The 12,740-nt window shown below is 40.2% G+C and overlaps 1 protein-coding gene across 1 annotated transcript in view; it reads right to left on the bottom strand.

The window, feature by feature from the left end:
- The window catches only part of itga9 (integrin, alpha 9), a 389,627-nt gene that overhangs the window by 94,331 nt on the left and 282,556 nt on the right, over window positions 1-12,740 (bottom strand). The window contains exon 20 of the mRNA XM_043688825.2: window positions 8,822-8,901. Within this exon, the coding sequence (XP_043544760.2) occupies window positions 8,822-8,901 (80 nt within the window). The remainder of the gene's footprint in view (window positions 1-8,821; window positions 8,902-12,740) is intronic.

Below are 12,740 nucleotides of genomic sequence, written 5' to 3'. Positions count from 1 at the left end.
TTTAGGGCATGACTACAAATTAGCCCTGCAGATAAACTAATAAAGGATCAAAACAAATTGTACTTTGTTCATTTTCTTTGAGTTTTTTTTCACCAGTTATAGAAATGTTTGAGATGGGAAGAAAAAAAAACTGTTTGACTCTGGATCATCCAATTGAGTAATGACAGCTTTGACACTTTCTGCTTAATGTGGGAGGATGGACGACCTTTTGGGTAACCAACTGTTGAAGTTGAAAGCAGCAGGTCATCAGGAAATGAAACCTGCAGTAATATGTTCAACCAGAGTTGACACCAAACCAAGATTCTAAACTCATTGCTGTCAAAGACGTTGTCCTCTGGTGATGTGATGCTACCAGAGCAGTGGACAGGGTTTCATCCAACTCAACTGATCTGTCAGTAATATTAACTGATCTCTCAAGGTCAGTAGCTCTTACATTTCTCCAGTTGGATTCCTGAATGCACTATGAAATGGCCAATTTATACAGGCATCAGTAAACTGCCACAGCCTAAAGGCCAAGAAAACCAGGGTGGTGCAGAAAAGGATTCCTGGTGCAAATTAGGAACAAAAATAGGCACATTACTACAGCTATCACTCCAAGTCCAAAGATTATGCATTCAAGTCCCAACGCAAAGCTTGATTGGATGATCTTGATGTGACACCTTGGTACAGTACTGAGATAGTGCTGTAATGAGAGAAGTATGGCACCATCAAACCAACTCTCTTCATGATTTTTCTTGCAGCAATATTACATCTTACCAACAAGCTACCCACACATATGGAGATAATCTACAGAACAGCTGGGAAACTGTTCAACTTTCACAATCAGCCAAAGATTCAGTGTGTAAGTGATGCTTGTGTGTGCACTGTCTTAAAAACTGAGCTTCAGATCATTGTCAACTCATTCTCTGGAGCACATCAGAAAAACAGGCCTTTTATTCAAGACTCATAAAACTCACATGCTTTGGGGTGGCATGGTGGCTCAGTGGTTAGCACTGCAGTCTCACAGCACCAGGGACTTGGGTTCAATTCCAGCCTCAGGCTGCTGTCTGTGTGGAGTTTGCACGTTCTCCCTATGTCTGTGCGGGTTTCCTCCCACAGTCCAAAGATGTGCAGGTTAGGTGAATTGGCCATGCTAAATTGCCCATAGTGTTAGGCACATTAGTCAGAAGGAAATGGGTCTGGGTGGGTTACACTTTAGAGGGTCAGTGTGGCCTTGTAGGGCCAAATGTCCTGTTTCCACACTGTAGGGAATCTAATCTAATACAATTTTCCAACCAGCTCCTACAATAAAGCATCATTCCCTTGTCAATTAAGATCAATCGCTAAATTATGGAAAATGTGGATTGTTTCCCATATCTTGGAAACCTCTTGACAAATGCAGATGTAGACATTAAAATTCTTTATCATTATAATGTGCCACTTTGCCATCAGTCAAATAAAGAAAAAGTATTTAAGATCCAAGATCTTACACTGACAGTAAAGTCATGGTTTACTAGATAGCAGTGATGCCACATTCCTATTGCTTTGGAAACATGGACAATGTACAAAATGCACCTCAAAGTACTCAAGAAGAGCTATCAGCAGTGCCTCACAACATCCCCTAAATCCTGGGGCAAAGACATGTGGTAGAACAGCAACCTCTTCTCTCAAGCTTTGAGCTGCTAATCCCCGAAAACCAGCACTGCTGAGCAGGACATGCCCTTCCTGTGCCTGATTTCACTCTTTAAGTAGTTCCTCTATTGAGCTCAGCTATGGCAGGAGAATGTCAGAAGAACACAGCACAGTGGCACAGTGGTTAGCACTGCTGCCTCACAGCGCCAGAGACCTGGGTTCAATTCCTCCCTCAGGTAACTGACTGTGGAGTTTGCACATTCTCCCTGTATCTACGTGGGTTTCCTCTGGGTGCTCCGGTTTCCTCCCAAAGTCCAAAAATGTGCAGGTTAGGTGAATTGGCCATGCTAAATTGCCCGTAGTGTTAGGTGCAGGGGTAAATGTAGGGGAATGGGTCTGGGTGGGTGCGCTTCGGCGGGTTGGTGTGGACTTGTTGGGCCGAAGGGCCTGTTTCCACACTGTAAGTAATCTAATCTAATCTAGAACAGAGGAAACACTTTAGGAATCAACTCATGAGAGACCTTGGCTTGTGACCAACCAAAATGGAGAAGATTTATTCTATTAGGTATCCAACACAAACTGACTTCTTCAGAACGGTGCTGAAATAAAGTCAAGGTATCAGAGGGATCACACAAACTCCTAAAACCTCATCTAATCAACCCTTTAAGCACCACCTGTTTCCCCACGTGGCAGAGTCCACAGATTGCGCATTGGATTTATCTGGCCATCTCAGACCTATTGCACTTGAGTGGAAACAAGTTATCCTTAGTCCAAAGGAACAGCCAAAGGAGACTGAGCCAGTTCTGTGTTTTAGAAACAATAATAAACCAAGGCTCTGTGTGCGCTCTCATGTGAAATAAAACATTCCTCACTATTATTCTCCTGTATTGGAGATCTCCAGGTATGATGACATATATTCATTTCTCAAGAAAAAAGATTAAAGACTGACAGACTGAAAACTCCATTCATTACTTAAGTTCATTAATAGGTCACATAGTAGCCTGCAGCATATTTCTATGTTAAACCACAAACTAAATTATTATTCAGAGCATCACAAAGCAGCAATTGATACTATTTAGCCCATCTCTTTCGAAGAGCTATCTAATTAACCACTGCTTGCTTTTATCACATGGGCTAAAATGTTTCTCAATCTGCTTCAGCACCCTTTCAGGAGTGTACTCCAGATCTAAATCGCTCACTACTTTGAAAAACTCAATTCCCCTTTGATTCTTTTGCCTATTGTATTAAAAACAGTGTCCTCTAATTAATGACCCTTGAACCATTGGAAACAGTTTGTACTGGCATTATCAAAAATCTTCATAATTTTGAAGCGTTGTATTAAATCTCGATTTATTCTTCAATGACCTAGGGAGAAAAATCTAAGCTTAACTGATTGTCCTCATTGCTGATGTCACTCAAGGGAGTTGATGGCCTAGTGGTTTATTGCTAGTTTATTAACCCAGTTAATGTTCTGGGACTTAGTTTGAATCCTGCCATGGCAGATGATAGAATTTGAATTCAATAAAAATCTGGAATGAAGAACCTAATGATAACAATGTCAGAAACGACATCCGGTTCACCAATGTCCTTTATGGAAGGAAACTGCCAACCTTTTCTGGTTGTGCACTTTTATGACTCCTGACCTACAGCAATGTAGCTGACTCCTCACTGCCCTCTGAGCATTTAGACATTGGCAATTAATGCTGGCCTAGCCGGTGATGCTCACATTCCGTAAATGAAGAAAAAGAAGTTCTAATAAATCCCCACTGCACCCTGCCCAAAACCTAGAAATCCTAGAAACATTGGATACGAGACTCCAGCTAAAGTCTAACCAGTCACACAGAAAGATTTAGCATAACTTGTTATATTATAATCAGGGCACAATCATAACAAACATTAACCATCAGAAGCTAAAAAGTACAGCAGTCATTCTGTGTAACTTGACCCCATCAGTTGACTATCAGTGGTATTCCAGTGACAGTCAGCTATAACTCTTTATGAGCCATGGATGTGACTTTCACCTTTGAACTGGGTTGTTTCTCTTTCAAAGGCCTTCTATAGTTGGAAAAGGGATGAGAATCGGCCGACAGATGTTAGAGACGAGGAAGGGGATGAACAAGACGGATCTCACAGATAATGAGTATTAGTATTAGGACAGCTATATTCTGGATGGTATGGAGTTTGTTGAGTGCTATTGGATCTGCACACATCCAGTCAAGTGGGGAATATTTCATGACACTGGGTTTGACAAAGCTGAGCTTTGTCATGGATAAGGAGAGCTTTCTTTTTCATTATCCAGCACATTGTGTTATTGTCACTTATTTGGTTCCATTTAGGCCCTCTAACCTGCATCCCTAACATCCTACCACCTCCCCCACTACTTTTTCCATCTCTATGCTTAACACAATGCCATTTCATGCCTGTTACCCTCCATCACAGGCATCTCAGACCCTACATGTCAAGTCACGGCCCTTCCATGCTGATTGATGTTATATACACCACGTACTGAACCAAAGAGCCCTAAAGTAACAATAACGTGTGAAACTACACACTGCCCATGACATTCGTGAAAAAGATTGAGGGGGCTCCTGTTAAAGATGTATAAGATGATGAGAGACATGGACAGAGTGAATAGGAAGTAGATGTTCCCCTTGGTTGAAGGGTCAATAATAAGGAGGCATAATTTTAAAGTGAAAGGCAGGAGGTTTAGAGAGAATTGAGGAAAAGCCTTTTCACCCAGAGGGTAGTGGGGATCTGGAATGCACTGCCTGGGATGGTGGTTAAGGCAGGAAACCTCACAACCTTTAGAAAGTGTTTGGACAAGCTTTGAAGTGTCATAACATTCAATGCTATGGACTTAGCATGGGAAAGTGGGACTGGTGTAGGTAGTAGTGTACCTATGGCAGTACAGACTCAATGGGCCAAAGGCTGTCTTCTGTACTGTATGTTTCTATGAAAAAAAGCACTTACAGTTTTTAGAAAACAATATTCATACAACTGCATAAACTTTCACCCAGAATACCAAAATGCAAATAACGAAGTTGATACCACTTGATACCTCTTAACCTTGAAGTCATAGTTTAAGTCATACTAAGCACAGGGGAAGATGGCTGTGGTGGCTGGAGGACAATTATCCAATTCCAGGATATTTTTGCAGGGAGTCATTAGTAGTATCCTAGGTCCAATCATCTTTAGCTACTTTATCAATGACCTATCTGCAATCATATGGTCTGAAATGATACTTCTTGCAGATGATTGCATCATATTCGTCACTATTACTGACTCCTCAAATACGGAAGCAGTTCATATTCATATGCAGCAAAATATGGACAACCTCCAGGCTTCGACTAATAAATGGTAAGTAACATGTGCTTTGGTAATGATGACCTCAAATATAAGTGGATCTAACCCTTGCCCCTTAACATTCAATGGAATTACCATTGCTGAATCTGTCATTATCAACAGCCAGGGCATTACCATTGATCAAAAACTGAACCATTCACTGAAGCGAACCAATTATATAAACTGTGGCTACAAGAGTAGGTCAGAAATTACAAATTCTACAGTGAGTAACTCAGTCTAAATCCCTAATGCCTGTCCACTAATAACAAGGCACAAATCCAAAGTCTAATGAAATATTCTCTACTTGACTGGATGCATGCAGATCCACTCAACAAACTCCATACCATCCAGAATATAGCTGTCCTCTTAATTAGCTTTGCATCCACCTATTTAACATTCACTCTCTCCACCATGAATGCACAACGACAGCAATGTGTACTGCAGCAACTCACCAAGGCTCCTTCAATAGCACTTGCCAAGGCTGCAACTTTTGTCATCTAGGACAAGGGCATCAGTTACAAGTTCATCCCCAAGCCACACATCATCCTGCTTTGGAACTATTTTACCCAATCCGGGAACTTCTTTCCTAAAAGTCCAATGGATGTACCTACATGCTAAAAAATGCAGTGGTTAAAGAAAGGAGATCATCATCACCTTCTCAAGGGTGATTAGGATGGATAATAAATGTTGCCAAGCCAGCAATAACTATATCCCACAAATTTAAAAGAAACTTGTACAAAAAAAATCAAACAATTGAAAAAAATAGAACACAAAAAAACTTATTATAACCTCATACAGACTCCGATTATCAAAGTCAACACTTTTTTTGTATGTTTGGGAATAAACTCAATCATTTTATAAGAGTCAATGCTTTGAATCAAGCCTTAGGTATGCTTGGCAAGATACGACATGTACAGAGCCAATGAACTCTTCTGTGACAATGGAAGGTAAAGAATTGCTTAGAAAACACCCATTCATAACTTTGTCTAAAAATAAACTGCTGTCCCTACAACTGATAAAAATGTGAATCATCCAGACATTTACAGTATCAATAACTGAAGCCATTAGCATGTGTACCACTTTGTCTTGAGCAAATAAATATCAGCCATTTATAAAAGAGAATAAAGTTTTAAAAATGCTCATTATTACATCACAAAATTGTCAGCCTTCTTGGAGTCTGTGTTGTCGAATTCCTTACGCAATTGTTTTATGTTAGTGTGGGCTTTCCACGAAGCCAACTGATAGCTTTAATGGTGGAAGAATCAAGAACAATGCACAGATTTAATTGGCAAAAGCTGCAATAGCAGCATATTAGGGAGCAAGATGTTAGGAACTGGAGTGCACTCTCTGACAATGGTGGAAGTGGGTTCAATTGAAGCATTCAAGAGGGAATTTGCAGGGATACAGATGGGAGAGTGGTATAAGGTCGACTGCACCTTCAGAGGGCCAGCACAGACAGCTTTTGTGCTGAAACTATTCTATGATTCATTCCTCTTCACTATGACCTTGTCCCTTTGTAGTTCACTGTCCCATATTTCATTTCTGTCACTTTTCTTCATTTCTGTTTACACTGCTTCTTCACCCATGCCCTATTCTATCACCAGAAATGCCTTCAGTTTCAAATTCCTTCTGCTCTTGCATCTTTATCTTTAACACATTCCTGGTTTCTCAGTTCAACTATCATGGTCCCATCTCAGATGAATTCATTAATTCCTTCTTCTACTGTCCCATCTTCCCTTAAAATGCCACTTCAAAATCTACCTCTTCAATCATGTCTTCAGTCTCTGCTGCTAATTCTTACTCTACTATTGATTGACATGTTACTGTCCCCTTTGAGATTTTTATTGTTCACGTGATATCATATAAATGCAAATTGTAGCATTAGGTAAAAGTTTTTGTTTCTTTGTAAATGAAACACCTGGTTTATAGCGAAGAAATGACACTGGGCAACTTTTGGGTGCTAACAATGACACTGGCAGAGAGACACTTGCCTATTGGCTTAATCATGTCATTTTCTTCCAATTACTCAGAATGACAGGAAGAAACAAGTTGTGCAGGGAGTTTACTCAACTATCAAATGTGCTTTAATTACACATCCTTCATATCTGAATGTGAATTTGATTAAAGCACAATTTTCTAAAATTAACCTATAAATGAGAAATTGTCATCACATTAACCTGAAAGTATAAGTGTTAATATAATACTTGTTATATAACAAATTATATTTGTTATAATTATAATTTATTCAATTAGAAAATGCTTGGATGAGCATTGAAGTGTCATTACATTCAATACTATGGGCTTAGCGTGGAAAAGTGGGACTAGTGTAGGTAGTACTATATTACTACTTCAAAATACTAATTGCAAAGAATATAACAAAGTTTTGTGTATAAGGGAAGAGAGTAGCAAATCTAAAATCCAAATTTTGTTTTTCTGAATGAGTGATGGAGGAAAAGTTAATCCAATAGTAGAGGACATCTTCCACCTCGTCATTGAGTCTCAGTAAAATCAAGAGCTAAAAAAGCATATGTTATTCACTGAGATGATGCACTCTAGATCATCTTTACTCGCAACAGAAAACATGCTTCATCTTGGATTTTTGCAAGTTCCGTTAAGTCGACATGATCTAGTGGCTGACTCTTCTGTAAGTGAAATCAGTTTCCCTGTACTTTATCAGAAGCTTTTATGAATCTAAACACCTCTATTAAATCTCCTTTAACTTGTGCTACTCTCAGCTTCTCTAGTCTCCTGAAATCGCCAAATTTCTCATCCTTACTATCATCCTTTAAACCTGCTCTGCACTCTAAAATTCTTAGTAAAGTTTGGTACTGACCTAAGCTCAAAATTCAAGCAGCTCGTAATTTATAAATGTTTTGCACAACTTTATTACTTTTAAATGCCAAAAGTCTATTTATATTAATCACATTTGGATCCCATATGTTTTTTCAAAAGCCTATCAACTTGCTTATCACCATCACTAAGATTTCTACACATAAACTCCAAGTGTCTCCATTGTTATTAGATTAGAGTCCCTTCAGTATGGAAATAGGCCCTTCAGCCCAACAAGTCCACACTGACCCTCCGAAGAGTAACCCACCCAGACGCATTCCCCTACCCTACATTTATCCCTGATTAATGCACCCAACACAACAGGCAATTCACCTGACCTGCACATTTTGGATTGTGGGAGGAAACCAGAGCACCTAGAGGAAACCCACGCAGACATGGGGAAAATGTCCACAAAGACAGTTGCCCAAGGTGGGAATCGAACCTGGGTCCCTGGCACTTTGAGGCAGCAGTGCTAACCACTGAGCCACTATGCCACTCAATTCTGCCTTCAGAATTGTACGATTCAAACTGCATGTTCTGATAGAGTCATAGAGATGTACAGCTCAGAAACAAACTCATCCATGCCAACCAGATATCCTAAATTAATTTATTCCTCTTTCTCTCTTCCATTGAGTGTTATTTCACAATCCACTACATGTAATTTCAACCTCCATGTGTCTGGCCGAATGACCTATCTTTCTATTTCGTCTACTGTTTGCATCACTGTTTATTATGTTTCTAATTTTCATGTCATTTCTGCCTTTAAACCCCCAGGTCATAACAACAAGTATTACAAAAAACCGCCAATGTCATGCAGACCACAGGAAATCACCAATGTATAATTCTCTCCATTCGGTAAAACAGCCATTCACCAATACAAAGAATGAAAAAGATAGTAAAAGCTGAAGGCAAAAACAGTATTTCAAATGAAATTGTCTTGCTCAGTTGACGTCAAATAGCCAGACAACCTAAATGCTGAGGGTAGAAAATAATAAACCTAAGTCATTCAATGATTTCTCAATTCCACAGTGAGCCTTACCTTTGTGTTGTAACTGTGAACTCCAAACTCTCCTGCTCCCCAGACAGGTGACTTGTGTCAAAAATAATGCTGAATTCATGCTACAGGGTAAAAAAAGATTTGCAGATGAATGAATGAAGTCACACAATCTTATCTGTCTTGCAGAATGTAAGATGACTGGAGGTGCTGAGTGCAACACTTGTTCATTTCTGTTGATGTATTGCATTGTAAGATAGATACAGAGACACGTCTGCTATCTAATTACCCCAGGCATTTTAATGAGCTGTCGCTGTTGACCTTTATCGTAGATCCAAGGCAGCTCTGTTAAACAATCTATAACTTTATCTAATCTAATACAATCTAATGGATTCCTCGGCCCCAAATTTAACTGAAAGCATAAACAACATTTGCAATGCCTTCAATGGGATCTTATACTCCATAACTACCTGATGAAGGTGCACTGCTCCAAATGCTAGTGCTTCCAAATAAACCCATTGGACTATAACCTGGTGTTATGTAATTTTTAACTTCAATAGGACACATCCCATGGTAATGACTTGTCACGTGGATGCCTGTGAGTTCAAAGCACAATGATAAATAAACTTTTTTTTATTAATCAATAGTACACAGAGAGAATAAATTGACATAAAAATAAATACAAGATGAAAAGATATTTATTCCCTCAATGATTTGAAAACTCTGATAAACATACATGAAACTTTACACATGACCTGCTCCAAGGATGGTCAGTGTACATGCCTTCAGCTGATAACACATGCTAATCTGACCAAAGAACAGTGCTGTTTTAGTTCAGTTTGCCATCTCAAAGGTTAGATAGCAAATAATCTTACAGAAGAAAAATGTTACAGTAAATACAGTATACTGAAGTGATAGATATATTGTGAGTTGTCTTACACTTCCTGTTGCTTAGTTTGAATTTCCAGGTGGCCAAAGCTGAAGAGGACAGAGGAAGCAGCCTTGGGATTTGGGAAGGTTGGTGGGAAGAGGGTGAGAAATAGGGCATGGTAGCAAAGAAGGAGTTAGAAAAAGAAAGGAAAGAAAACAGTCTTGAAAGTTATGCAGAGAATTGGACAAAAGAGGAACGTGATTATGTGATATGTTGGTATCTGCAGCTGATCCATTTATAAGGTCGCCTGTTGACTTTCTACTTCAGCCTTTATCATACCCTGTCCGTTAACATCAACTTTTGGAAAATAGTGAGTTGACTACCACAGAAGCAAAAAACTGTAGCTTTACAATTCATGTAGCCTATAAATGATATCACTACAATAAGCCAAATTTCTAACTGAACAGGGCCCTTCTTCCTTACCAGATTGGATATAAAATTAGTTTGTTGCTTTCTTTTTTAAGACTATAAATAGAATCGCCCTTATTTTCCTCTTGTCACTTTGCAACAATGGCTTTTGAAGAGAAAATGTAATCCCAATACCCAATTACAGGACCAGCTGCACAATCCTTGACCCTTCCCGAATGTGAGTGAAAAGACATTCAGTTATCAACATTCAGTGTGATTCAGGACATATACTTAATATTGAAAACAACAAATGCTGGAGATCACAGCATTCATGGAGAGAGAGCAAGTTTTCATTTCGAGTCTAAATGACCCTTCATCAGAGCTGACGAGAAGTGTGGAAGGGCAGCATTCATGCTATTGTTGGGGGTGTGGGTGGTGGTGGTGGAGTGTAGAGTGCTGGGGAAGAAACAGATCAATGATGTGTCTAATCACCAGACGAGAACGAACTGACAGTCCCACTTGGATGGGGGAAGGGACACCAAAACAGTTGTCTATGTGCTAAAAAATAGTTTTGGGAGTTGCAGCCATTCCTTTATCCAATCCATCTATACAGGTGGTTTTGGGATAATGCGCATTTTGGCTATAATGTCATTGAAGAATTAGTTTTAAAAACGCTTCACTTCATTTGTAATGGCACGATTCCAGCAGAGTTTGGTTCGTGCGCTTCATTCTGCACATGTGTGATGTCAGCTGCTGACAGATCAGCTTCCTTACATTTTTTAAATGTACTGGGTTAAATTTACTTTTGTTAATAAATATGATTTCAACCTTATTTAGGCTGGGCTATAGGTTATATTAGAATATTGGGTGATTTTTGAGCGATTGTGAATGATATATTTTGCTGGTCTACCCCAACCCCACTTTTCCCATCGGCCCCATTATTTCTATTAAGTGATTTTCTATTGTGAGGTTTCGCTAGAAGCAACTACGGCGTTATAGGAGAACTACCTGCACCTCCATTCCCCACCAGGATGGTCTGACAACTTTTGACTTCTTCTTTGGTGAGAGGCCTGAACAATATCTAACCACCACTACTCTTTTCCATTTGGCTAAACTTGATCTCTCACTGAACAATTTCTCCTTTAATTCATCTCAGTTCTAACAAGTCAAAGGAGTTGCAACGGGCACCCACATGGATCCCAGTTATGCCTTATCTTTAGGTGGTTCTTTAGTCCAGCCCTATACTGGCCCCCTTCCACAACTCTTTTCTCGATACAACAATGACTGTTTCCATGCCACTTCATGCTTCCACCAAGACCACCCCTCTATAGCTTTCACATCATCCATTTCCGACACTTCCCTTCCTTACCTTGACCTCTCTGTCTCCACTTCAGGGAATAAACTGTCCACGGCTATCCACTGACCTGCATAGCTGCTTCACAACAGCTTGTCACACCCCACATCCTGCAAGGACTCTAGCCCATTCTTCCAGTTCCTTCGCCTAAGTCGTATCTGTTCAGGTGATGCCACTTTCTAAAATAATGCTGCTGATATGGTTTGCTTCTTCCACAATCATGGCTTTCTGCCCACTGTGGTTGACAGGACCCTCAACCACACCTGAACTATGGTTGAGTACTTCGCCCTTGCCTCTTCCCATCACAACAGTGTGATCAAGTCTTTGTCTTCACTTTTCATCCTACATGCCTCCATAATTAAAGGATAATTCTCTGCCATTTTAGGCAACTCTCGCAGAATGCCACCACCAAACACATATTCCCCTCACTCCTCCGTCAGCATTTCGTGGAGATCATTTCCTCCTGGACATCCTAGTCCATTCATAGACAATTAACACCATCCCCCCCTTCCCATGTAACCACAAAAAATGCAACACCTGTCCCTTCACCTCCTCCCTGTTCATCATCCAAGAACCTAAATAGTCTTTCCATGTGAAACAGCTTTTCACCTGCATTTCCTACAATCTTGTCTATTGTATTCGCTGCACCAAATGTGGCTTATTCTACATTGGAGAAACCAAACGCAGACTGGGTGACCGCTTTGCAGAACACCTCCGGTCTATGCGTGAGTATGACCCCACTTCCTGTCGTTGATCATTTTATCACAGCATCCTGCTCGCATGCCCACATGTCTATCCTCGGTATGCTGCAGTGAATCACGGTGCAAACTGGAGGAATAAAATCGCATCTTCAGACTAGGCACTTTACAACCTTCTGGGCTCAATATTGAGTTCAACACCTTCAAATTGTGAACCCACTCCCATTCCTTCCCTTTCCTTAGCTTTGCTTGTTACATTCTCTGTCACCATGTCCTCTTTTCCAAAGCCCCTCCACTGCCAAACCCAGTGGGACTGTCTGTCCTTTCAAGTCTGGCAATTAGATACACGACTATTCTAACATTCTCCCATTCCAATCACTTAATATGAACTTCAACATCCTTTCTCCCACAGCACTCTACACTCCAATTTCACTCCCCACCACCAACTACAGCATAGATGCTGTCCCCTCCACACTTCACATCAGCTCTGGCGAAGAGTCTAGATTCAAAACATTGGCTTGTTCTCTCTCAATGGATGCTGCTTGACCGCTGTGAGCTTCAGCACTTCTTGTTTGCAGTACATTTGTTCCCAACTAATATACTTAAATTGCTGGACATGGAATATTCAAGTCG

Source organism: Chiloscyllium plagiosum, unplaced genomic scaffold (assembly GCF_037043375.1).
Source record: "Chiloscyllium plagiosum isolate Xiang-an unplaced genomic scaffold, Cpla_swu_hap1 HiC_scaffold_4, whole genome shotgun sequence".
NCBI classification, from domain to species: domain Eukaryota; kingdom Metazoa; phylum Chordata; class Chondrichthyes; order Orectolobiformes; family Hemiscylliidae; genus Chiloscyllium; species Chiloscyllium plagiosum.
Note: the sequence above shows the minus strand (reverse complement) of the source record. Positions and strands in the feature narration are given on the sequence as shown.